The 26,539-nt window shown below is 53.2% G+C and overlaps 3 protein-coding genes across 5 annotated transcripts in view; 1 reads left to right on the top strand and 2 right to left on the bottom strand.

Annotated features, from left to right (window-relative positions):
• Window positions 1-26,539, bottom strand: part of RPL22 (ribosomal protein L22) — a 382,415-nt gene that overhangs the window by 70,939 nt on the left and 284,937 nt on the right. The gene's annotated exons all lie outside the window — the stretch shown is intronic.
• Window positions 2,267-7,424, top strand: HES3 (hes family bHLH transcription factor 3). 2 transcript variants are annotated; one of them, XM_067566683.1, is made up of 4 exons: window positions 2,267-2,309; window positions 5,379-5,474; window positions 5,667-5,748; window positions 6,601-7,424. In XM_067566683.1, exons 2-4 carry the CDS (start codon window positions 5,394-5,396, stop codon window positions 7,002-7,004), a joined length of 567 nt encoding a protein of 188 aa, XP_067422784.1. In that variant the 5' UTR covers window positions 2,267-2,309; window positions 5,379-5,393; the 3' UTR covers window positions 7,005-7,424. The 2 variants fall into 2 exon arrangements, with proteins under 2 accessions (XP_067422784.1, XP_067422783.1); XM_067566682.1 differs by lacking the exon at window positions 2,267-2,309 and adding an exon at window positions 2,491-2,608.
• Window positions 10,538-26,539, bottom strand: part of GPR153 (G protein-coupled receptor 153) — a 59,685-nt gene continuing 43,683 nt past the window's right edge. The window contains exons 6-7 of one of the 2 annotated variants that reach the window (XM_067566681.1): window positions 24,306-24,975; window positions 10,538-10,963 (exon numbers count right to left, since the gene is read on the bottom strand). In XM_067566681.1, the coding sequence (XP_067422782.1) occupies window positions 10,950-10,963; window positions 24,306-24,975 (684 nt within the window). In that variant the 3' untranslated portion in view covers window positions 10,538-10,949. Of the gene's footprint in view, window positions 10,964-23,656; window positions 24,976-26,539 lie in introns of those variants that run through there. The other variant, XM_067566680.1, reaches the window with a different exon arrangement.

The raw sequence follows: 26,539 nt of genomic DNA, 5'->3' as shown, positions 1-26,539 counted from the left end.
CCTCTTTTTAATCACTTGACCAACGTATCCTCAAAAGATGAGGATATTTTCTCTTGACTCTTAAATTCTGTTTGGCAATGTGCTCGCTCCCACCCTAAGGAGTTTGCAGAAAGAAGCATTGTTGAGAACATTGGGTCATTGGAAATCGAGGGAAATCTGAATTCTCGACAGCTTGCTGGAGACTTCCTTGCTATATTTCAGTGAGTAATAGTTATAGCTTGTGGCTGGTCCTCATGCACAAGGAGCCTCTCTCTGTCCCCTTCTTTGTGTGGCCAAGCACAAGGGTCAGGCGCTGTTATTGCTGTCCCCTACTGCCCTACAGCACCTTGAAGGGGAGAGGAGATGAATGAGGCCATGGCCCTGCTGGAGTGGGACCTGTGCACATGGGGTATGCTGGGCCTCCTGAATAGGGGGAGTAGCAGGTACACACTCTCGGCATGCTGGGCAGCTCTCAGGGTCAGATTTCTATCCCAAAGTCCTGGAGAGCACTGCCCCTAATTCGGGACTCTGCCCATAGTCATGCTTCATGCAAATAATAGCTATAGTAATGAAGCCATGCGGTTGAGAAATTAAACACTAAAAAGTCAAGAAATGCTGAATTCTAGTGGAACTCTTCAACTTAACTTTGTCCCTTTGGGCCTGTGCATTGCAATATTGACTTTAAATCCATGCTCACATGTAGTGTCTTGCATAATACAACAGAATATTAGTGTAAACAAGTGATTGTCACTTTTAGGTCACAATGTTCAGCCCTCAAAAGTCTGGAAAACAAATGGTGCGGTTCCCATTAGTACCCTTAGTTCCCACACTGGCCACATGGGCCCAGCTCTCCCTCAGTAACAACCCACACCTCTCTTTGGAGTCAGAGGGAATAATTGAGTAGATCCTGTCCCAAAATAAGTTGCTGACAAAGGTCTCATTGACTTCAGTGAGCACAGAGCCCTATGTGTATGAAGTGCAGCAGGTGGAATCATGGGTGAAATCCTGGTCCCTTTTGCCCCACGCGCAACACTCCCGTTGACTTCCAAGGGACCAGGATTTCACTCCATAATTGTTGAGTATTTAGGGCCCAGTGCTGCTTTCTTCCTGCACTTACAGTCCTGGGCCTTTTGCCTGAGTAGGGATTGCAGGATGAGGCTATTGTTCATGCGTAATTGTTGTTATTAACCCAGTTTACAGAGAACTGTCTCCTCTCCAGGGACCATGAGTCACTCAAAGGGCTGCCCAATGGCTCATTGAGAGTCAGAAGTGATTATCAGCTGGTTTGAAAGAAGCTCAGTTTTGCAGTGTCTTGTTTAATTACCCTCTTCACTTCACCAACTGCCCTTTGCTTCCTTGGCTTCCTTTGTTCTAGTGAGATCAGCATAACAAGGATCATTTGGTTGCTAAAAGAATCTCCTTTGAAAGACTTGCAGAAGCCATCAGGGTTTATGACAAGGAAGCATATAATTAGGTGACAAATTACCCTAAGCAAGAATTGGGGCTTCCCCTAACAATACAGGCCCTGCCTAATTCTCACTGCACTTTCTATTTGAGCAGCTACCAGCAACAATTCCTTTTCTAGTAATTTTAAATCGCATTGTGGTTGGAAAGAGTCCTTAGTTCTTCCAGCATGTGATATCTGAATCTTTAGGGTTATGGCAAATTGTGACCCTAGCATTGTATTTGCAATATTAATACCCTTTAATAGAACGTTTTAGCGCACCAGATTTGCTGATTGATTGGTTGGTTTTTGCAGACTAGTGGGGACATGGTTCCAGCCCCCCTAAGGGTTCAATAGGGGATATCCCACTACCAAGTGCTGTGGGCCCAGACATCTCTACTAAGCAGGCTGGGAACCCTGTGTGCAAAGCTCTAATCGTGCCAGCTGCCCCCTTTGCTACAACTGCTGAGCTCCTGTCCATTGGGGTTTGGGGGCCCGTGCCAGGGCAGTCCTATTGTGTAGTATTTATACTGCAGTAGCGCCTAGGGGCCCCCATCCCAGAGCTGGACCCCATTGTCCTTGCCCCAGAGAGCCTGCAGTCAGCCCGGAGGGGAGGAGACAGGGGCCCAGGGAGAGGCACGAAGGAGGGGAGGAGGGGGTGGCAGACGAAGGGAGGGCTACCCACTTCCTCTCCCAGCCCAGGGCTGCCATGGCTTTGAATGGCAGGTGCGGGGAGTTTCCCCCTTTCCAGTGTCCTGGCGCTGAGCTGGGCTGACTCCTTCACGAGTCAGAGCCCCGGGACTGGGAGGGGCTTTGCACAATAACACCCCCCGCAGCTCAGCGGTCCCTCTGCGCACTGTCCTGGACCCCAGGCCCGGATAGAGGGGTGGGGCAACACCCCCCGCCCCCAGCCACCCACTGCCAGGGCCCCGGGCTCGCCCCAGCACGGCAGGGAGGGCCCCACCGCGGCCCCCGAGCTCGCCGGGCATTGAAAGGCCGGAGGCGGGCCCGCGATTCTCCACGCTGCGCGGTGCCGCGCTGCCTGGGAAACGCCTCCCCGAGCGGCCTGGGCCAGGCGAGCTCCTGGGGCGGGGGAAGCGGCCCTGCCCGGCGGCGCGGGCGGGGGGAGCCCAGGCGCCCAGCACACGGTGCGGCAGGGGCAAGCGGCATGGGCCAGGCCCCATGGTGAGGGCTGGTCGGGCTCCCTGCGGGCGGCCAGGAACTTGCTTCCCCCAGGGCGCAGCGCGGGGTGATGGCGGCGTCTCCAGCCAGGCGGCCCTGCCCTTGCCCGGGGCGGGCTGTACTGGGCCCGGCGGGTGCCACCTGCAGGCCGCCAAACCGCAGGAGACGTGGCGGAGCAATCGGAGTGCCCGGGACTCGCCGGCCCGAGGAGCGGCTCAGGGCTGGACGCTGCGGGGCGGGCGGTGACTGGCAGGCAGGCAGGCAGAGGGGGGGGGGGGATAACTCGCCCCACTGAGCCCCGGCCCGGCCCCGCTCCGGCCCTTTGATCCTTTGTCCCAGTCCCCAGCGGGGCCTTTCACCCGCCACGCGGAGCTTTAGTTAAAGCGGGGACAGACCGAGGGACACGCAGACGGCGGGCCCGCCAGGGGGCTCCTTCGAGGACAAATGACTACGAAGGGCGCCTGGCTTCTCGCGGAGCCGGAGTCCCCGGCCTTAAAGCGGTGGGAGGGGGGGGGCTGTGGGGAACCCCACGGGAGAAGCACCAACGCCCCCGGCGCTGGCTCCAGTGGGAGGAGGGGGCGGTCTTGCCGCTGGGGCCGTGGCCGGACTGCACAAGGGGGGCGGCGGGGCGGAGATCGCTGCAGGGCGCTGCGTGCCGGGCCAGTAAATGCGCCTGGCCTGGTGCTTGCGGCCACGTTCTAAGCCAGCTGTTTACACCGCTGGGGGCACGCTGGCTCCCTGCCCTGCCCTGCCCTGCGGACTGCGGGCGGCCCGGGCCCTCTGTTTGGCCCCTCTTCCTCACACACCGTAGGGTGAGCCCGGCTGCAGTTGTCCTGGGCTTGTCCCCTCAGCTGCGGGGCCCATTCCGCGCCTCTCCCGTTGACGCCTGGGGCGCTCCCGGGACACTCAGCAAGGTGCGCGGGACGCGTAGGTTTGCTGCAGGAAACCCTGCGAGCGGCGGACAGGCCTGGCTCCCCCGCAGCTAGAAGGCAGGGAGGGAAGGAGGGAGAACCCGTGTTCAGGGAGCCCCCCCCCCCCCGCAGCCCCGCTGGGGTTTGCTGGCGAGCTGCAGCCTTCATTTGGCATTCCGTGTGCGCTTTTACAAGACGGTTGGTGGCTTCCCAAACATCTGGGGTTTTGTATTTGGGACCAGACCTAATTGTCTATTATGAACACCTTTTAAATGAGTGAGCTGGAGGAATGTAGGCTTTGGAAGGCAATTTTGAAGCGAGGAGAATCCGGGAACGCCTCCCGCTCCTCCACCCCCTCTGCGCTGATTTCCCACGTGCAGCTGGGGAAAGGACTCCGGGAATAGTTATGAGTCTAGGGACAAAAGCCAGCGCCAGGGAGATAAAGCGATCTCGCAGCAGTTTGTGCATGGGACAGGAGCTAAAGGCGGGCAGAGAGTGTGTAGTTTGTACCGTGCGTGTACAGGACAAGGAGATGGACCCAGCGTGGGGCCCGGGGAGCTGCAAACAATATGGGACCTTTCCTTTAAGCTCCCTGGACATCTCCGCGCCCAGCCGCTGCTGGGACAGGAGCTCTCGGGCCATCGCAGCGTGCACCTGGCCGTGCGCTGGGCCGGCCGGCCCTTGCATGCTTTAATGCAACATATGTTATTTCGTGTCGCGGGTTAGAGCGGAGAAATCGAGTCTCCGCGCGCTTTGAATGGCGAGAAGCAGAAAATTGCTGCATTGTCCGGGCTATAGGGCGGCTAATCCAGCCCGGCCTCCCCGTGCCAAGCGTGAAACACGGCCAGAAAGGATGAATTGCTCGCCCTGGCTGGCACGCCTTCATCCCCCCCGCAGCCCAGCGGCCCGCCTGGCAGGGGGCTCTTCCAGAGCCTTGCCCGGGGGGCTGGGCCGCGTATGGACAAATCCCTTGCTAAGTAGCAGTTCCCCGGGGGAGGGGCTCGCCCTGCCGCAGCATCCAGCTCGCCCTGGAGGGATGGGATCCCCCGGGACGCACAAAGAAGGGGAAAGGCGAGGAGCGCGAACCGGGGGCCGCAGGGCTGCCAGGGAGGCTAAGGGGACCCGGGCCGAACCGAGCGCCCAGGAGCAAGGGAATCCGTTTGTATCTGCGGGCGCTAGGACTGTGCACGGCGCTGTACAGCGACTCGCAGTCAGAGTCCAAATAAGCCCGAGAGCCGCGTGTCTCCCGAGCGCCGAGAAGCGCGGAGCACAAAAGGAGCTTTGTGAGCGCTCGGAGCCGCGCGTCCAGGCCCTGGCGAAAGCCGGCGGGAGGGGGGGGAGCGGTGAGGAGGGAGGGGGTCAGAGATAACTAGTGATACCATTTGCTGCCCAACGCCGCCGCCCCCTCACTGAGCGTGTCTGGCTGGGCGGCCGCTCCGAGTCACACCGCAAGTGAAACGAACATTTAAAATCTTTGTAAAAGTCATTTTACCCCGTCTCAGCTCCCCCCCCCCGCTCTCCAATCGCAAAGCTGGCCCCAGGATCCCCCCTTCCCCTAGCCCTGCCCGCCCCCAGGCCAGTGCCCCCTTTGGGGAGGTGCTCAGTGCCTGAATGCGTGTATTGAAATGTAAAATGAGGGCCCCGTATAAATCCTGCCTTCCTCCCCTGGCTGCTGACTCCCGGGGACGCTTATTCCCAGAGAGGGGGGAAAATGGTCACCCAGCCTGGAGGGCAGGAGAAACCGCCGCTGTGCAGCTTCCGCAAGGTTAATTAGCAGCACTGGCCGGGAGGAAAGCCGTGGAAACGGGGCGAGGGTGGGGGTTGAAGACAAACCACTGTAACATTTTCCTTCCTCGCCGCAGATTTCAAAACCCTTGATGGAGAAGAAGAGACGAGCCCGGATTAACGTGTCTCTCGAGCAACTGAAGGCGCTGCTAGAAAAGCACTATTCTCACCAAGTGAGTCCAGCCCAGCGGTAACCTCTCCCCCTCCCCACCCCATGTACTTAGCCCTAGGGAGCAGGCCCTAAACATCTTTTCCCTGGGGTACGTCGCGGCCCCCCATGGACAGCGTAGCACGCAGGTAGCCCGGATCGGATCCTCCTTAGCTGTCCGTTTCCGTACATTGTGTCTCTCTCCCAACCTCTCCAGATCAGAAAGCGTAAACTGGAGAAGGCGGATATCCTGGAGCTGAGCGTCAAGTACATGAAAAGCCTGCAGCTTTCTGCCCAAGGTAAACCTGCGGGGTCCCCGGTTCCCTCCGCGGAGCAGTGGGAGTCGTGACATTGGGACCAGAGTCTCTTTTGGTTGATCTGGATCGAAGCACCGTGTTACGTGCCTCTCTGTGTACACCGAAGGGATGAGCATCCAATAGTTCAGATGCGAGGGGACAGACAATCAGCTGGACGCCAGCGCGGGGTCTGGGCCCTGGGCTGCTTTTGCCTTAGGCTGGGTTACGTAAAAGCCCCAAGAAACTGATTTGAAATTTACTCCGGGTTTTAGTTAAGCTTGAACTAGATTCCACGCGCTGTTCTCTCGATGGCACCCGAGCTCCGTGTAGACACGATCCTGCCGGCTCCCTCTTTGCTCTGTCAGTTGCGGTTTTGCTCATTTTCCTTTTCTATTCAATTCTTTGGAGCCTCCGCGGCTCGCAGAGTTGGGGCGGAGCAGTCCCGGACTCACCCAGGGGCGGAACTGGGGGCGGAGGGGGCTCGTGTAGTTTGGGGCTGTCTGGCCACTCCCCTCGCAGCGGCGCGTGCCTGCTTTCGTCGCAGCCTTGCCCAGGGATGCCCAAAGCGTCAGCGCGGCCACTAGGTCACTAGGGCGCAGGGGGGGGGGGGGGAACCGGGCCCCGCACAGCCGCGCCCAGTCCGCCCCGGCCCCCGCTGGGTGCTCGCGGGGCGCAGCCCGGACCTGTGTTCGCAGGGAGGCGGGAGGTTGCAGGTGGGGGGCTGGAGATCGGGCCGGGCGGCGCAGGGCTGAGGATGCTAGCGGGGGCTGGGCCCTGGAGGCGGCACCGCCGGGTCGGGCTGGGCTGGAGGCGCGCCCCAGCTCTCCTCACCTGCCCCGCTCTCCGTCCGCCCAGGGGCCCCGCTGCTGAAGAGCGCTGACTACCAGGCCGGCTTCCGCAGCTGCCTGCAGGGCGTGAACCAGTTCCTGCTGCGCTCAGAGGAGGCCGGCGAAGCGTCCTATTTCCACCTGCTGCAGCAGCTCGCCCGGGCGCTGCCGGGGGCGCCCGGCCCCGACTTCAGCACCACGGACAGCGGCGCCCGAGGACGGCGCCCGGAGCCCCGCAGCGCCAGACCCCGCGGCCTAGGCGGGGAGCAGGGGCCGAGAGCCGGCGGCTCCAGGCCCTCCACGCAGCCCCGGGCTCCCGGCACATCCAGCGCACAGCCCCCGGGGCGGCCCGAGAGCCGCGCGAGAACGGACGGGCCCGAGCAAGGGCCCTGCCTGCCCGGCCGGAGCCAGGCGCTGTGGCGACCCTGGTAGCGCGGCCCTGAGGCGCCGAGCTGCTCCGTGAGAACGGGGCGGGCAGGACTTGCCCGGGAATTGGTCTTGGCCCCCGCTGGGCCCCCTGCTCCGTGTAGCCGCGCTGCGGGCGCGGACAGGCGCGGGGCCGGGCTGTAAATCGGAGCCGCCGACCCGGAGCGCGGGCGCCCGCCTTGTCTGTACGCGAGAAACAAGACCGTGCTCGCTGCCGGGCGCTTGTGCCCTTCTCCCCGCTGTAAATAAACGGGCTCCCCGCGCCTGGCCTCCGCCTCCGCTTCTTCCCCGCCGGGCCCGGCCCTGGCGCTGGCAGCGTGAAGAACGGGGTGGGGAAACGCAACCCAGCCGCCCCCCCACAGCCCCCGGCTGGTCCCCCTGAAAGGCAGGGGCGGGCAGCGCTGGTGTCGCTTCGCGCATTCAACTCGTTTGACCAGAAGTCCCAGGGCGGCGATGGCAGGGGCCAGGGTCTGGGCGCAGCGCCGGCCACGCAGGAGCAGCGGCCGCTGGCTGCGGTAGAACAAGGCGAGGCCGCCAAAGGGCCCCTGTCCCCCTAGCCGGGTGTGCTCCGAGCAGCGGCGTGGGACGGAGGCAGGGACCCGTGTAGAACAGCCCCTCGGCTCGGAGCCTGGACCCGGCCCACGGGGGACACAGCGCCGCTCCTGCCGCCCGGACAAACGGGCCGAGCGCGGCGACTGGGGCGGAGGTTGTCCCACCTTAGACATCACCGGGGCCCGCCTGGCGCAGGGCGGCCCAGAGCTCAGCCCTGCGGGGCACACACAGCCGCTCTCCCCCTTCTAACAAAGGCCTCCCCCCTTTCTGCCGTGCCAGGCCATCCAGCGCCGCCAGAGCTAACCGACCCGCAGTCAATAAGTCACCAGACCATCACCCCCAGCTCGCCCCCGCCGAGCCGGGGCAAGGGCTGCGGGAACACACGAGTCCATGGGCCTCTCGGCAAACCAGTCACTGAGCCAGGCAGGCGCTGTTAATGGATGCCTCTTACTTAGCCAGGGTCAGCTTGTCACTCCTGAGCGCTTTTACTTCCAATCCCCTCTCCTTCCCCCAGCAAAAGCAGCCAGCACCTCAGCCCAGCCAGCCCAGTCCAGTCTCACTCCGTGAAGGTTACAGGGAGGAGGCGGCGCAGGCAGGAGACCTGAGCCATCCCAGGCCAGGCCACAGGTTGCGCTGGACTGGATTAGCTCACGGACGCTGCTGGCTGCACATCGGTTGTGGGTTTACAGGGGGGTCCCAGTAACGCTCTCCTGCCTCGCTGCAGCTCCGGGCACCACCCCTCTTAGCAGACAGACTGTGGCTCTGGCCCTGTCTGCACTACAGAGTTTTGACTGCACAAGTTACACCGGCACAGCCACTGCTGTAATTAAACCGCTGGGGCATGTCCCCACGGGGCCCTTGTGTCAGAGCAGTGCATCCTGAGCCCTGCTCCTGCATCCACACAGGGAGCAGGGCACGGGGTTGCTATCCTCCTGGGCAACTGCCCGCTGGGTGCTTTGGGAAGGGTTGGCAGGGCCGCCTGGGGCGGGGACAGGCGCAGCGGCACATGATGAAGGTTTCTGAATGCCATCATTCCAGGGGCATCCTCTGAGCCTGACAACGGCCCTGCCCGCCAAACCGCCATTGCTGAGCACACACACAAGGAGCCCACAGACGTGTGTGTGTCCACACTCTGTGTCTACGTTCAGACAACCAGAAGCAACCAATCCTGAGGCAGAAGCTGGTGCACAGACAGCTGGTGTCCCCTTGTCCCTCCCATCCCAGCTCCTCAGAGACCTGTATCCCAGTGGGGGGGGGGGCGGTCACTCCCCAACATCAGCCCCTGCCTCTCTCCCTCCCTGGCCCTGCACAGCACATCAGGAGTTTCTCCCAGTGGTGTATGGAGGGTCTCTGGAGCCCAGGATCCAAGCCTACATTTGCACCCCCTGCAGGCCTCATGCCCCCTCCCCCACGCAGGGCAGGAGGGTCCCAGTGCCATCCCCCAGCTTCCCAGGGGGACGGGGAGTCTGTACCTGCAGGGAGGGCATGAGGCATGGGGGGCACAAATGCAGGCTTGGCTCTGCTGCCCCCCTCCCCCCTGCACTTACCCAGTGCGCGGCCCCTGCCTCTCCTGCTGCAGCCCCGCAGCCCGGTGCCAGCTTGAATGGGGTGGCCTCACCAGCCCGGCCTGGGGAGGGGGGCTGGGCCGGCCTTTCATGAGATGCTGAGGGAGCAGCACATCCAAGGCCATGTGGGTAGTGAGTGGCCCAGACGGCTGCCTGTCTCCCTACTTGGGCACCTCCAGGGTTATTTGTACCTGTATGTTGACAGGACTGGAGCACTCTGCAATAGGAAATAGCTTATTCTGCAGCACAGGGCATGGAGACTGCTAATTCCTCACAGATCTCACCAGGTGCTTGTCCTCTTACTGTTCTCACTGATCCAGCAGATGTTTGGCATGAGAGCTCTCAGGGCTGGGACATCCTCTATACAAATATATTTATAAAAATCAGTTCAGCCAGATTTCAATGATACCTGTGCAAGCATGACCCCAACCACCCTGCTGCAGCCCCAGAGACACCTGCGGCTCCAGCAGCATGCATTGCTCCTGCCAGCTGACCAAAGTTTGACTTTTTAGTCCTGTGCCATTTTGCAGCCAGGGATCCAAAACATGAACTGTGGCCTTTGAAAGTATTTTCACGTTTAAGGGAGGTTCAAAACAGCAAGTGAGGATATACTCAAGCACTTATTGCAGAGCAAGATGCCTTTTTGCAGAGCACATCTACTACATCCTCCATTAGAGATGTTCCGCTGCTAAGATTGAACTGGAAATGGAAGAAAAAGTCACTCACCCTGGGCAGCAGCCATGGCTCACGGAGATGTGTCCAGCTGGGCATTCCACTGCAGGAGCATGTGCTCCCCCCGTGCCTTGCAGTGGAGATTTTCGTGAGCTGTGTCCGTTCAGCCCATGCATGCACACCTTGTGCCCCTCAGCAAGGTGATAGAATGCTGCACCCTCAGTTACTTCACTACTGGTAGGTCCCACAAAGGAAACGCTGAAGCAGAGGGGAAGGAGAGAAGGTAGTGGAGCACCCAGAGAGACCCACGTCTTGAAGTGCCACAGTTACCGCACAGAACGAGTAACTTTTCTTCTTCTTTTAATCCGAGAAGTGTCCCTATGGGTGCTCCACTTCAAATGACTCCTGAGCAGTGTCCACACTGGGAGGTGGGAGCTTCAGGTTCAGGTAGTGAAGCCAGAACTGCATTGCCAACTCTCCATCTATACTAAAGGCATGGACTCAGGCACAGTGCTTGGAGGAGGTATGGATTGAAGACCATAGAGCTGCTCTGCAGATCTCAGATACTGAAACATCTAAGTCATACTATAGATGTTAACTGTGACCTTGTAGAGCGCATTAATACCCTAGAAGGAGGTTGAATGCTGGCCTTATGAGAACATGAAATAATACACCCAGAGATCCACCTAGATAGCCTCTAGGTGGAGATTTTGGATCCTTTATATAAAGAGGTGAGACAGTGATTAGGTGAACTTAGCCTCTTAACATTTTACATGAGGGTAAGTGAATTTAATCAGATATTTAATGGATCATAGATATACACAGATATAAGCAAGTAATATACATCAAGGGCATAACCAATATAACTACTATGGGTGGTTTGGGAATACTCCTTTTCGGGAAGGCGTGAAGAACAAAGCCATTTGGTGTCTTAAGATTTGGCTTACTGTGGATCCTATTCATCCCATCCTAGGAGTTCTCCACTTCATGGCGTGGATCCTCAGTGGTCCATGTGGCTAGAGTCCCCCTGTCCTGCGGACATACAACAGGGACTATTCAACAGTAGGGAAGCACCTACCCAAAATACTTACCTTCAAAAATGGAAGAACTTTAACCATTGATGCGAACTCCAATCACTTGCACCAGAATCCTCTTCACTCAGTTATCCCAGATTACCTGCTGGAACCAAATAAAACAAGATCATCAACCAGCTCGGTCACTTGGCCACCATAACAGCTTTTCATTCTACAGTGGAAGGGTTCTCGATTTTCACTCACCAACTCTAAGGTTCATCAGAGGCTTGGGGAACCCTTTCCTCAAGTGAAAGACCCAACTGTGGCTTGGGATGTCAATTTAGTTCTTAGCTGTCTCACAAGATTTCCCTCTGAACCAATGGCGACAGCCTTTTTGGTAGCCATCACATCAACTTGAAGAGTGGGGGTCTGAATGGCAGACCCTCCTTTTACGGTATTCTTCCTTAGGCCCCACCTAAATTCCTATCTAAGGTGTCACCAGAGTTTCATCATAGACAGTCTATTCGTTTACCATTCCTCCCTCCCCCTGACATAATTCTCAATAGGAGGCTCTCTTTCACACCTCAGATGACAGAAGACCATTGCTCATCTATCTAGATAGGACCAAACTTTTTCTGAGGTCTCCTAGACTTTTATTTCCATAGCTGTAAAGTCTAAAGTGTAAGGATGTTTTCAGGCCCATGGGTTACTTACGAACCTAACAAAACAGGCAGCAACTTCTTGCTCTAGCAGACAAAACCACTAACTCCAGAGTTCAGATCCAAGTTCATTTCAGCAGCAGTACAAAAGTGCCACACATCAGCTATCAGTTGAAGGTGACCAGCCAAGGAGCTGGCTGAGTACATACGGACCAGATGGTACACAAACAAACAAAGGCAAAGACTTACGTCTCAGTGCACTCCTTTATACACAAGATGACACCATATTGCTATAAATATCCTCTCCGCTGAGTTGTTACATAACAGTTAATGTGGTGCCCAGACAATGTTCTGCATTACACGCTAAGTTACAGAACATTTATCTACTTATTAGCCATAACAGAACTGTGTGTCTTCATATTTGACAGGACTTTTGGGACTTTCCTTGTTTATTCTGAATATATTTGGCTGGGTCACCGTGACCTTTCATGGTAATTTCATCCTTGTTCTGTATCCAAATATCAGAACAGCTGACACTTCCTGTCCATGGAGGTGGCCAAGAGGTCCACTTCGGTAAATCCCCAAGTCTGAAATATGTCTCGGAGGGTCCGAGAGTCTAACTCCCATTCATACCCCGGGGAGAAGCACCTGTTGAGAACATCAGCCAGAGTGTTTTGAATGCCAGGGAGGTAGATTGCTGAAATGTTTATACAAGGATGATGCACTAGTTTTCACAGATTTATTGCTTCGACACACGGAACAGGGAATCTCACTCCTCCTTGCTTGTTGATGTAAAACATCCAGGCCACATGTCCTGTCATTACCCTGAGTGACTGATCCCTGATGAGAGGCAGAAAATGAAGGCAGGCATTTCTGACTGCCCTGAGTCCCAACAGGTTGATGCGGAGAGTGCGTCCTTGACGTGACCATCTGTCTCGAATTGTCTGAGCATTGAGATGAGCTCCCCATCCCAGCCGATTGTCAGGATCAGTGGAGAAAAGGAACACCTATACAGACATTCCGATGATCTTTCTACTGCTCGAGGGAATCTTTCACCGGGCGGGGAACTGAATCCTGTTGTCTGCTTACCAACCAGACGCAGCGAAGGCCTAGTGTGAGCCACCTCGGGAAGCAATGCAGGTGTAACCTTGCACGATCTGTTACAAAAGTGCAAGCTGCCATGTAACCTAGGCGTTGGAGGCAGTGTCTCACTGAGGTTTGATGGCTCCCTTGAATAGTCCCTCCTGCATTTGATAGTAATGATGCTGTGTGAAAGAAAAGCCAGTATGTGAGCTGCAGTACAGTTAAGCGCCTCTGGAGTTTTGCTGTTATGTGCGAGGTTCATTTGATGGGCCAGATGTCATTGACACTGGCTGTGAGCGGGTTGTCAGTTACAGACCGTACACCTTACGTGCAGAATCCGAGACGGCGGGGCTGCATACCTGGCAAAGGCCCTTCTGATACCCAAATGGTCAGGAGTGAGAATGGGCCAACTGCTTCTCAGGCTCTACCGCTGATTTGTCCCAGACCCCTCTGCACCTGTCTCTGTCTGAGGTTACACACAGGAGACAGGGGATTGCGCAGGAGAGCTCAGCAGCGGAGCCACAATGAAAGGAAGGGCAATGCTCAGGAGGAGTTTAGTCCAGGCCGAAGTTAATATGCTGACAAGACAGAAACATTTGTCTTTGTTCCTAGCAATCAGCCATGGCCCTTTACAAAGATCCAGAGCCTCTGTGCTGGTCAATCCAAGGAGAGGATAGCTGAGGAACTGAAGAATCTTTGCATCCAAAAGAGTATGCAGCCATGGCTCGTACCCATGGGGCAGCAGGAGCTTTGCAGTTGCAAAGGTGAAGGGCAGCACTCCAGCTTCTGTGATCCAGGCAATGGAGAGGCCATGCCGTGTGCTCATGGCTAGACAGTCATCACATGCAGCAGCTGGACAAACCAGACCCATTCTGCACTAGCCGATTGGAAGCTAACTGGGAAATGTAAATCCTGCCACTTTTGCACTTGCACATGCCTTCCTGGAGCTGGGGGAGCAAGAGACTTATCTAGTGGGTGCAGCACAGGCTTATGAAACAGCAGTTATTGCTCCTACTCCTGGCTCCCTAATGGATTCGCTACCTGATCTTGGCCAAATCACTGCAGCCACTTGTAAGAAAGAAGATAAATAATACCTACCTCAAGGTGGATGGAATGGAGTATTTTGCTCATATTTCTAAAGCACTTTGCATTGCCTACCACCTTCACTTGGGATCTCTGAGCATTAGCAGGTGTCTTCCCAGCAGTCGAAAGGTATAGCTCCAGTAACTAATAAATGCTCTCCTCTGAATTACACAATCACGTTCTGAGTATCGTGGGGCAGTGAGTCTGTGGCAGATGACTCCTGGGTATCTTTAGTACTGGAAATGTCCCTGGGCTTCAGAGTCTTTCCCAGTTTTCCCAGTTTGAACTCAGTGCAGTGATTTGCAGTCATGCTTTGGTCGGCTTTCATCTCAAACTGCCGATTGTGGTGGTGACAGGCAGGCCTCGCTGAGGAGTTCATTGTGATTGCAAATTGATGACTGCCATTGCACATTAGGGGCAGAGCACATTATCATCCGGGGCTTACCTGAAAGGGTTTTCCTCAGTTTAATTAGAATCCCCCTGCTTTTGGTGCACACATCCCAAACGCTGGCGCACTCAGTGCTTACTTTGCCTGAACGGATGCCAGTTGCAGGTCAGAGTGTGCATTTTTCTGCCTGGGAAACTAATTTTTTTATGCCAGCTCCTGTCTTGGGCTAGGTCAGGAGTTGTTTACAGATTCAATTTCTGTCTCCTTCAGGGCAGAAGTAGTCACACCAGAAGTTTTACTCCTCTGTAGCCAAAGTCATTGTATTGCAGGACCAGTGAGCTGCAGGCTTGTAGGCCAGAGCTGAGTCCCCAAGAGGGAAGCGATTTCTGTCTCCTCCATTTCACGTTTTTTCTACAAAGAGGAATTAGAGCACGTAGCAGCTTGTGTTTGAACAACTCGTCACAAAAGGTCATATTGCTTCCTGGACCAGCTGTCGATAAATAGACTTCACCCAGTCCCCAGCAGTGAGAAGGGAGAGTGGATATGGGCAATTGTACTGAAAGGGGGCACAGGAGTCATTTTAAAGCCCTGATCACTGCTAAGATCTCAGCATGTGAAGAAGTTTATTCAGGGGCACTTAGAAAGGGTTAATGATTAACCTTCTGGGCTATAAAATGTTTTACCCATCCAGTCGGCAACTGAACCACTAAGTGCCTTTCACAACGAGAGGAAGGCAATTAAGCAGACCCATAAATGAGAGAGACATGCAAACCCTAGAAAGACAATATCCCATACTATTGTCTGTGTTCTCCCTTTCATCCTTAGACATGGAGGACAAGGAGGGTTTTATTGCCTGGGAGATTGTTACAGCCACAGTGCAGCAAAGATGTACATGTTGGGGGAGAATCTTCCCAGAAGCACAAGCCTTGATCATTTTTATGCCATATTGGCAAAGCCACAGAAGATCAAAACAAGAACGCTAGGAGACACCATACAATAGGTCAGATCTTGCAGGCTGAGGATTTTAGGACGACAGACAAATTTTCCCCGCTAAGGGAGAGGGACGCTGCCTCATCCCACAATTTTGCTCAATGAAAGACAAATATAAGCCATCTTTTCAATGGCAATAATTTGATACAGTTTGGTTTTTAACCCATCACAGTGTGGCTGCGAGAGTCACTGCTTGGAAACAGAGCCAATGAAAGCTCTCCGAGGTGAGATGCAATGCAGAGCACCTGTACCGTTAACTACGCTATACACGCTGGTCTCCTGGGACCCATTCACTGTCGCTTGGAATGGCTTGGCCTTCTTTTGCAGCGCTGTCTTTAGCTTAGCAGCATTCTTTCATGGTTCATGCCCTTTTCTGCGAACCCTATGTGAGAGATAGGAAAAATACACAGTGCCAGATCCTTCTTTGTTAGATGCTTTACGGAGCTCTTCCAGTTTCTGCTGATGTACCCTTGTACCCAGACTAGGCATGTGTGACACTGAATGGGAACTGCTTATGCTAATGGCTGGGAAAAGTGATGCTCCCCATTTCACCATCACGCCTTCTTTCCAGCTCCAAGAGAAGCCTTCCACCTAGTGTTCAAGTAGCCTCTCAGACAGAGAAAGGCCTTTTGCCCCCTGAAGCAGCCCCCTTGTTGGGGTCCCTGCCGTATCAGCAATACCAGGAGTGTTCTGCAACCTCTGCCCCTCTAGATGGCAGCACCAGCACGTGCACTAAAGAGCCATTGCCGTGCCAGGCTGGGCAGAGATGCTGAATAGCACGTTGTCCCCAGAAGACCAGCAGCAAGGATGCTAGAAAGGCCACTGTGGCCTTGCCAGAATCTAACTGCAGAAGAGGGAGAATCTGGCTTCTTTGCAAACCAGTGCCCATGCGGGGAAGCAAACCCCACAGGCAGGACAGCTACATTGATCGAGGCTCCAGGAGTTCTCACAGGCCGGCAGCGCTGGGCAGCTTGTCAAAGATAAAGATATAAAGCTCTGTTGTCCAAGGTCATTCCAACCACCAGTGAAACTTCACCCGCACCCGCCCAAAGCTCAGCTGGAGGCAGCTAGTGCCATTTTGCACAATGACGCAGACAGCCCCTTTGTTCTCTGCAGTGAGCCAGCCTCGGATACCAAGGTGATGGGCATGATATAAGGCACAGCTGGGTCCAAGTGTCCAGGCTCATGCCTTCATACATTGGAAGCGTGATGTGAAGTTTTTTGAGTATTTGCCTGTAATTTCAGTCATGCCAGTGACTGTTTCCCCAGCTTTCACCGTGCTGGGTTTCGTAGCGAAGGACAGCGGATAATTTTCCTCCAGACTAATTCAGCCCCTGTGGAGGGTTCATGACCCATCTTGCACAAGGCTTCAATAAAGCTTACGGAAGATCCTCGGACCAGAATCTGTTGAGTCTGTTATGCAGTCTGGGCACTCTTCGGAAAACTCTTTTCAGCTTGCTTTGGGAAGCTTCTATTGTCCTGTGGCTGTGCTTGATGGAGAACTCAGCACTGCAAAAATCAAAATAAATGAGGACATTTTTGCAGGATCAGACCTTCTAGTCTGCTCTCCGAGCAGGCGTCATTGGGGCCTAAAAGCTGAAAAAACTGGAGTGTTCAAGTGTTACCCTGAACTCAGCAGTCAAGTGCAGGGGAGGACAGGGAGGAGGCACAATATGGCTGAGCCCCGGACACAGCATTCTCACATCAGGCCCAGGATGAGAGGGAAGTCATCGCCACCAGCTAGCTGGCCAGTGCTTTGTGTGAGATCAGTTTGGCTCCCCAGTTCAGTTCCCGGCAAGCAGGCGTCCCTGCCACCCCAACCTCAGGCGTCACTGGCATTAGGGATCTCTCTTGCTGGCAATTGCAGAGAGCGGCGAACAGCCAGAGAGGGCTGAGCTAGCCTGCAGCTCTGGACAGGGTTCAGTCGGCTGGTGGCTGCTGCTTGCACAGTTGGTGCATGGATGTTGTCTGGTCTGGGGACTTCACTTCCAAGGCCTTTCGCCAGCACAAACTCCACCTGCGGGGAAGTCAAACATACCGAAGTTGGTACATACAGCACTCAGCACTCCAGGGAGGAGCCATTTCCCACTCCCGTGCACTACGGTGACATTTGGAGCGGGGGATACTGTGGCCGACTGTCCAGAAATTCTCACAGACGTAAACAAAAGGCAGCTGGTTCTGTGGGTTTTGACATCACCACATTCTGTTTTGGGACGGGCAACAGAGCACCTGATAGCAGACATGGACCCAGCACATAGTTTTGACAAGTTAGGGTGGGATTTTCCAAAAGCACTTCATGATTTAGGAGAGCAATTCCCACAGAATATGAGTGGAGCACCTGCTAGGGATTTTTCAAAAGTGCCTAAGGCAGCAGGGATAGCTTAACAGGACTACACTGGGGGAGGGTTATGAAAATGCAGGAAGGCGGCGGCTGGCACCTGAAGAAATAGAAATGAAGTGATAGGACAATGTATATAAAAAGCAGCAAGGTGAATGGAGTGTAAACAATACTGAAGGAGTTTTTATTCAGTCCTTTACAAAGAGAAACCCTCAAGTTGTCAAAAAGAGCAAACTACAAACCAATCAGAAATACTGTGAATAAAATGCTTTAAACTTTATACCTAAGACAAATTCACTTAGACCAATAGAAACAATTGTTGCAAATCATCAACATCACTGACAGAACGGAGATCTTACAAATGCATAGTACACACAACAGTTTAAAGAAGTAGTTTGAGTTCCAACAAAAGTATCTTATTGGAATAAATCGGCATTTACAAAACATCAATCATTGTTGTGCAATAAAAAGACATTGTCTAGTTATCCCAAAGAACGGAGCAGCCTTTATATTCTTTTTTCTCCAAAAGTCACTAAAAATCAGGATTGGCTCTCTGTGATACAGTGGCACGAAACACATTCTTTTCAGAATATTGCCTTTTGACACTACAAATCGTTAAAAAGATACAGTATTACAAATTGTTAACAACTGCTTAAAGCCTTATTCTCCCCTGGTGAGAGGTGAAACACAAAGAGGTCACCTACAGAGTTATTAATAAATGACCAGCATCAGTATTTTTAATCCTTAAAGGCACAGCATCACTGTCTGGTGGTGGAATTTTATCAATAGGCATAAAATACCCATCCAGACTCTCTGTGTAACCCATGGTTTCTAAGTTTGTGGTTCCTTTTTTTTTTTATTGCAATTCAAAAATGAATTAGTTAGAATGGTTCATTTACATATTGTGCATTCCAAATTATAAGCATGCCCCATCCCTGTTCCCTAGACACAGACACCCCTCCTTCACTGGCCCCGCAGGAGAAATCTCATCTCCAGCATCCTGTCTGTGAGAGCTCAAGAATGAGCATTTTTGCTAATGACAAACAATTATGGATTGAAATGTAACACTGAAACCTGCCGTATTTCTTTCACGCTTCATTTATGTATTTAAAGTTTAAGTGAACTGATGGCAGGGTCTGGATTGTTCTTTTCCAGTAAGGGTTACATTTGTCAAAAAGAAACACACCTCAAAGCAAACAGAGTTAAACCGATGGCTCCAGTTTCAGAGGAGTTGAATTTTGGTTTCCAAATGCATTTTATTTTCAGTCTAATGCAATTGGCAGCACTTTATTAGCATAATTTAAATCAGTCTATTTCAGTAAAATGTACTGGTTCTTTCCATTCAGTCTGCATTTGTAGGGTTCAGACCATCACGCAGGCACTGACAGAACACAACTGCTGCTCTGTCTGTTGCTACTTCCACTGCAACAGGTAGCAGATTTTCTGGCGATCTGTTATAGGCGATTTCTTGCAGCGGAGGAGGATTCTCCTACCCCTTCTTCACAATCACAATTTAGCCAGATGCTTCCCCTGGAATTCCTTTCCCCATCATTGCTGATTAACCAGGTCCCAGGGGCAGCACAGGGTCAGTTCCGTACTCCGACAGTGCAGTGCACTGGGACAGCTAACAGCATTCTTTAAGGTACTTTGCACCCAGACAGCGCTTTTCATCTAGGGATCACAGCCCTGTGAGAAAGGCAAATGTCACTAAACTGCCACCATGTTTGAGGAAACTGAGGCACAGAGAAGTGGTGTGACCTTGGGTAAGTTACTTAACCAATCAGTGGCAGAGCCAGGAACAGGATCCAGGAGTCCTGACTCTCAGTCCCACTAGGGCCAACAGCCCCCTCTGTGCGGAAAAGGAAGGTTATCAGAGCGATGCTTTCTGTTTACCCTGTACCAGCGCAATCAGTGATGGTGGGAAAGGAAATGGCAGAAAACTACAGGGCATTACAGAGGCCCTGGTAATGAGTGTGTCAGCTCTCCTGGGCATGCTACTGACACTCTTCAGCATTTGTCTGTGAGCTAGAAAAATGTCACTTAGAAAACAAACAGCAGGGCACAGAGCCCCGTCAAAAGTGCTGCTGGGAAATCTCCAGAATATGTCTATTTTCTGTTCTCAGATGGCCCCTGCTAGCACCAGGGAATCTCATCTGAGAGTGTTGTTGGTCTAACTGAAAGAAATGCAAGCGTACGTGACACCAAGACATGCATGTTATCGTATTTTACAGTATATATCGGATTGCATTCACACAAGCATAACATCACAAACCAGGGAGGGAATGTCCCTCTGCACACAGCATATGGGGACTGCCCGTGGAACACGACATGCAGTGTGGGACATCCCTGTTCCAGGTGGATATAAACAAACTGGAGGGGATCTAGATAGAGGGGCACAGAGCACGACGGAAACACTGAAAGAGCTAGATATGAAAAACTCAGCTGAGCGCGCACTACGAGGGAAGGCAGGGAACACAGCCACCATGTAAGCACTTGACAGGCAACAGCCTTGGAGAAGTGTTATTGAGTCAAGAGGAGAAGGCAGAAATGGTATGAGTTTATCAAAGGGAAAGTTTAGAATGGAAGTCAGGACAACTGTCCTAGTGATGTTGACTGGACTCTGGAATAGCGTCCCAGGGAGAGAAGGTTAACAGTTCTCCCTGAATGGTCCCTTGAAGTGTGTGTTAATGTGAAATAATCGGTTCCATTTTGTATTTCGCTGTGACGCTCTGAGTACCTTTCCCAGATCTGAGGAAGAGCTCTATGCAGCTGGGCAGCTTGTCTCTCTCACCAGCAGAAGTGAGCCCAATAAAAGATGTTGCCTCCTCCACCTTGTCTCTCTAACATCCAGGGACCAACTCGGCTACCACAATACTGCAAACAATAGGTTCTAAAGTCAGGCACAAGCTTTTGCAACAAAGATTCTCCCTCTGTTATAAGCTGCTATTAAAAACCCCGCTATACTCTTCCCTTAAAGGCTTCTGGGAACTGCTGTTCTTGGGGTCACTATCAGACCCGACTACCAGTGGTCTCTACATGGCGTCTGCTCTGCAAACGCAGACTCCTGGATGAAAAAGTACACCCATTTCCTGATCAGCCCCGTACGACAGAAGAGCATTATGAACAACCTGGCAGCTGAGCAGAATGGCCGTGTCTCCTCTTAGCAACTTGATATGTATCGCGCCACTTCTGTCACCGCTCCCTGCTGGCTGGAACAAGTGGTGCAGAGCGGCCCACTCAGGAGAGCCACCGGCAGGCTCCAGGGAGTTCCAGATCCAGTCCGCTTTTAACAGCAGTGTGGATTAGGCCAGTGTGGACCTCTGAGGTACTAGAAGGTAAAAAATGGCAGGGAAACCCCGATGGCTTTTACCCCTCCCCAGTCCTCTGAAACAGCCTCTCTGGGGACTGATTTGTAAAGGCATTTAAAAGACACTGCAGTAAGAGACTACAAGTTACTTGTTTACAGAACTCACCATGCTCCAGGTTTCCTACTTCCAGGTCGCAAGCGTGGTACTCCTTGCCCTCCTCCCTGGGTGGTTTGGGATTGGGGGCAAGACCTTTCCCCGCTCTATGCCCCTGGGCTTGTCTAGACGCCGAGTGGCATCAGTTTAGCTAAAGAGGCAATTTCCAACAGATGTAATTAAACTGGGGCAAAAGGCTGTGTGGACACGTATTTTGGTTTAAGCCTCCCTTATCCCAGTTTAGCTGAAATTGACTAGAAAGAGGGTTAAGCTAGAAGTGAAATAAAAGGGTCCACACAGGCATGTGCAGGGCAGGGGCCCCGTCCTTACATCAGAGTTCACCCAACACTGGGGAAGTCATGCTGCACCATGAACAGTTTGGACACAGACAAGGACTCAGCTTTCACATCAGTAAAACGGCCCAATTCTCGTGTGTCTGCAAAGCACTCAAACATAGATTGCAAGAAGCCCAGGCTGAGAGAAGTAACAGAAAAGAGTAGAAACCCTTTGTAAGCCAGATACCGTATCCCTCAAGACCCAGCCTAGACCCCGGCATTGAAGGAGAGAGAGGTGCTACGATTAGAGACACAGTAAAAATAGCCTGTGGGTGGAAATCAGCTCTGTGAGTGGATTAGCTGATGGGCACAAATATCTAGTATTTCTAGAGCTGCAAAGCAAGTGGAGCAGGAAACAAGATGAGAAGGAAGCAGAAAGCCAGCCTCTCCCCTAACGCTTCCCAAGCACCAGCATCCATCAGCTGGTGCACGTCCCAAGGAAGAGTGTTCCTGGAGCACTGCCGCGGGTGCATTTTGGCTCTGATGGGAGGCGCAGGCTAGACTCTTTCGTGGCCACTCACAGTATTGTCCAGGGTACTTTGGAGGGGCTCGGGAGAATAATCAGTATTTCCATTTCCCCTCTGCCTGTAATGAGGGGTTTTCTCCTGTTAGCCTAAAGGGGAACTCAATTATGAACTGCAGGGCAGGACACTGAGGCCTTCCCCACAGCTCTGAATTGGCTCCAGGAGCTAACAGCAAGCATGGCAGAGCAGGGATATAGGAACTGCTAGCGCTGGATACGCAACCAGTGCAGTGACCTGCCACTGTGGGAACCAGAGTTCCTGTGGCAGAGTCAAAGCAGAGATCCATTGTTGAGTCTTCCGTTGCCCCCAGGAGCAGTGTTCAGATTGTGGCTGGGAAGGGAAAAGAAATGGCTATCCGGACCCGTACTTCTGCCTGCTGCCATCTGGGGAAGAAAAGGTGTCGAAGGCGAGTGGGGTGTGCCAGTCGTCACCCAGTTGGTTTGTTTTGGGGGATTTTTCTGCACTTCAAACACTGACCAAACCGCTGGATACAAACGAGTTGGATTTTACCACATAAACCCAAAGGAGCAGGAGGCACCAATTCTCCATTTGCACACAGCTCCAGAGCTGCAAGGCTGAGATCTGCATGAATACACAAGAGCACCGGCTCCTCGTGTGCGCCTGTACCACGGCTCCTTGGGCTGTGGCACAGCCCCATGCAGAGTCTCTCTTTAGGAACGACAACTCAGCCTCGGCAGTGAGTTAGGAAACGCACTAAGTGAATCACAGATCTGTCTATGGTAATCAGCCATGGCAGAATCCAGAATTAAAGATGGACTCTGTTCTTAGTCCACTGGAGCCAGTGTCGTTAGCTTATCAGCTACCGATCTTCTCCCTTTCTTTCCCCTAGAGAAATCAGGTACAAAATTTAATCCACAGTAATTAAAAAAAATAACAAGGGTTCAAGGATTACAAAATACTGAGCCCCTGGCCTTTCTCTGGGCTTTACATGCTTTCTAGCCACTCTGTCAGTTTCTTTCCCTTATGTAAGACACTGTACGCGCACGCCCCCAACACACATCCAAAAAGTGGCACTTACACATTCTTACGGGTCACTAATGGACGTTAAATTCTCCCCACTAGCGAGAGTTCTAGCAAAACAAAGGCGCACACAGAAAGTCTCGGTCCCCTGCCCCCCGCCACACCCTCTCTCTAATATTTCTCCAGGCAGAACACAGTGATCCTGACTCTGTCAGAGGGAGCTGCACTGTAGCAGAACAGCAGGTTACAGAGCTGCTGGGACCCAGCCATTGAAATGGAAATGTCGCCTCTTCCCTCTTGACCTACCTCTTTGTGGCACACAGACAGTGTCAAGAAAGGACAGAAAAGATCGGTGTCGCCTCCAGTTTTGTCGGCGATTAACTCAGCCTTTTGCTGGCAACAAAAGCTTTTCAGTGCCTGCATTCTGCCCAGTGTATCAATGTTCCCTGCAAAACACACCCCATTCTTCTGCTCTCCGAAAGGCCTTGCCCTCAAACCGGGTGGGGGTGATGGGGAAGAGCCTGAGTTTGTCACCCCCAGAGCAACCTCTGGCTGGTTCTTGTTTTCAATCACATCAGTAGGGGAAGAAAAAAAAAACCCTAATTTTTTCTAAATGTCAAAACTGAATCTGTTCACTCTGATCAGGATGCAGCTGTTCCCATCTGAAAGCAGCCATGGCCCCAGACGCACAGCACGCGTCAGCAACAACATCCTCCGAGTGTTGCCATAATGTTTTCTTACCTGCCATATGCTGAGCCCCGTGTTTCCGTCTGACACTGTTATTCACCACACACGTGACTAACCCAAGTCAATCACAGCACTCAGTGTGTTCCCAGAGCACAAACACACGCCAGTGCTTACTCTGAAATATGCCTTTCCCCAGAGAGAGAGACCAATGCCTTGGATAACTGATACACGCACGCACACACCCTCCCCTCGCTATAAGGTGCTGTATTGTTAGGCTGCCAGACCTTGGAGACCAGGCTGCTTTGCCTGGCAATCCAAGCACTGAGAAAAATTAGAAATACCTTTATTCTTCTCTAAAGGAGAAGCTCTACTTCCAACAGCAACCAGAGCAGGCAGGCAGGAGTGTATTATCGATCACTAGAAAGATACATGCACATGCTACAGTACTAATAAGTACCAGGAGAGAAAGTGGTATTCAGCTAAACTCCCACCCCCCTTTTACAGACAGCACAATCCTGCTGCCCAGAATAAAGAAGAGTGTCCCCTCTGCACTGCAGAACCGGCTCCGATGCCCCCATCCTGGGCTCCCCTCCCAGCCGCACAGGGAAAGGTTCTGGAAGGAGCATGCTGCATTTCTGTCCACCCAAGTATGAATTTCAAACAGTTTTACAACGGACTCAGGTCAGACATTCCTCTAGCAAGTCTCTCTGCCTCTCTTTTTTTATGCATGAGAATCACATGGGATTTCTTTGGTGCTTTGCCCAGCTCCTGTTATTAAACCAAGCCTGCGTCTTTGAACAAAGTAAGGAAAGCCATAGAAAACCAACACATGCCGAAGAGATGGCAGGGACGAACATTGGGGTCCAGCACTCCTGGTCCTAGGAGGCTGAGCCGATGGAATCTGAGTGAAATGTTATATACCCAGAAGAAGCAGAAGGGGAGCTTAAAAAGCTAGTGGTGCTTCCTTTGCTCCCACCTTTCTGTAGATTTTCCTGGTCCCGCCAGGAGGTGCTCAAACCCGTCCGAAATCCCCCTGACTCGGAGCAGCTGCTGCTTGCTGGGCGGCTGTCCAGTGGCTGGGCCTCACAGAGTTCGAAGTGAACCTGTCCCATGCAGGAGTCTCTGGTTCCCTCGGCAAAGATGCATTTGGGGTCCCCTTGGGTGCGCGGAGGCCTAGGCACAGTGAGGGTGCATCCCTTCCCCTGCGCTGAGAACCTGCACAGCACCTGAGGCTCCCGCTCAAAGTCGGTCAAAGGGAAGTTGGAGCGCAGGCCGGACTGGTGCTGAAAGGCCTCGGGAAGGAGGGAGACGGAAGACGAGTGCCTGGGGCTTTTCCTGGGGCTGGGCAAGGGGGTTTCATCAATGAAGTTCACCACCTCCTCTTTGCTGAAGCACTTGTACAGGTCCTCGCGGGACAGCTGCCTGAGCGAGACGATGCTCTCCGCAGACTTCCGGCGCTTGCGGTAGGGGAGCCGCTCCACGTGGTAGGCGGTCAGGCTGCTCCTCCTCCGCTCGTGCCGAGGGATTAGGAGGTGGGCCAGCCCGGCCACGTCCTCGCCCGCCCCCCAGTGCTGGAGGTAGGCTGAAATCTGGCCCGTAGTCCAAATGTCCGTTTCGTCGTGAGAATAACGCCTCAGAGGTGGGACCTAGAGAAGAGGGGAGAAAGCAACAACTGATGTCAGCCTTCCCCACCTGGCCTGAGGGAGTCATGTCACACACAACCTTTATGGGCCAGCAGTGATTTGGGACAGATCAGAGGAAGCCCTGCCTGCCAGGGTGCTCATGAAGGTCAAGGCAAGCCAGATGCAGAAGTCTATGTGCAGAGACACACTGGGTGACAAAGGGAGAGTCTAACGGCCAGATAGAGGTTCCCCAGGGCTGCTGTTAGTACTGAGCTGGTGGCACCGCGGCTGGAGCTAGGGCTGAGAAGGACATCCCTTTCTAAAGCCATGTGTTTCTATCTGACCCTGCGGAGTCGCTGTACTCAGTTCAGCAGCCCGTGGAATTATTGCCCATACTCTGTGCAAAGGCAGTACAGTGTGAGGACAGGACACTGGACAGGGACTCAAGAAACCTGAGTTCTGTTTCTGGCTCCAACACTAACTCAGTGTGTGACCTTGGGCAAAGTGCATCTCCTCTCTGTGTCTGCGTTCTCCTCCTGCCCTCGGTCTATTTGGATGATAAACTCTTTGGGATTATGTTTGTACAGCGCCTGGCACAATGGGTACTGGTATCAGTGGGAGCCTTTAGGCACTACTGTAATGCAAATTGATAAATAACCACTGATTGCTGGATGTGTAACAAGAGGGCAAATCCCCCCCCCCCCGGTACTAACTATGCCTGGTGTTAGCTGATGGGTCTGATAACCGCTTATGTCTGGGGACTTTAGTTCTTACAGAGACTAGGACACTTTATGCCGCAAGTGCTGGGGAAGCATAGCAGAGGCAGTTACTTTACTGACCTGTCTGTGCAGTTAGGGACAGGACATGGAGAAAAGGAAGCAAAGGCAGCTTGGAAACCGTATTGTGCTTGTGCAAAAATCTGCAAGGTAGCTGAGAACTGAGCTGTGTAATATCATCAGGAGCAACTTCCCTTCCTGAGCTGTGCTGTGGTAAGACAGAGGATCCTGAGGACTCAGAGTGTTGTGCTGTGCTGGCAAGGTGCCTTTGCTGTGTGTGTGTTTGAGGAAGTTAAAAGGAAAAAAGAATTGTGCTGCAAATCCTCAAAGAAGGGTTTTATCCCTGGTAAAGCACAATTCCCAAGTCATTCTACAAGCAGGGCCGAAGGCCAGGAATTACACCCCCTTCCAAGAGAGATGGGGGGAATTTGGGATTCCCACTCAGGGACAGCATAAGAGGGAGGGCCTGGGAAATAGAGAAAATGGAAATTTAATAGGTGTAGACAAGAGCAATGAATGAGTCTGTCCACTTCTTGTGCTCATGGCTGCTCCAATTTTAAGTAAGCTAGGCCTGTAAACTTACACAGTTTTAGTATTCAACACAGGTTAGGAGCGTCAATGCTACAGCAAAGTGATTCGGAGGGAATAATGCTGACATCTGTTGGTTCCACTGGGTCTCAGAAGCAGGCAGTAAAACACAAAGCAAGTCCATTACACAGAGGCTTTCATACGACCATATCTCAAGATGTTTTGCATGCAATAAAAGACAGTCCAGAGGTGTAGCATCTGAAGAAGGCCTCATTTTGCACAAT

The sequence above is a fragment of the Emydura macquarii genome, unplaced genomic scaffold (genome assembly GCF_026122565.2).
Source record: "Emydura macquarii macquarii isolate MOO-44397 ecotype Brisbane River unplaced genomic scaffold, CSIRO-AGI_Emac_v2 contig_2768, whole genome shotgun sequence".
NCBI classification, from domain to species: domain Eukaryota; kingdom Metazoa; phylum Chordata; order Testudines; family Chelidae; genus Emydura; species Emydura macquarii.
The sequence above is the reverse complement of the archived record's forward strand: the minus strand, read 5'-3'. Positions and strand labels throughout refer to the sequence as shown.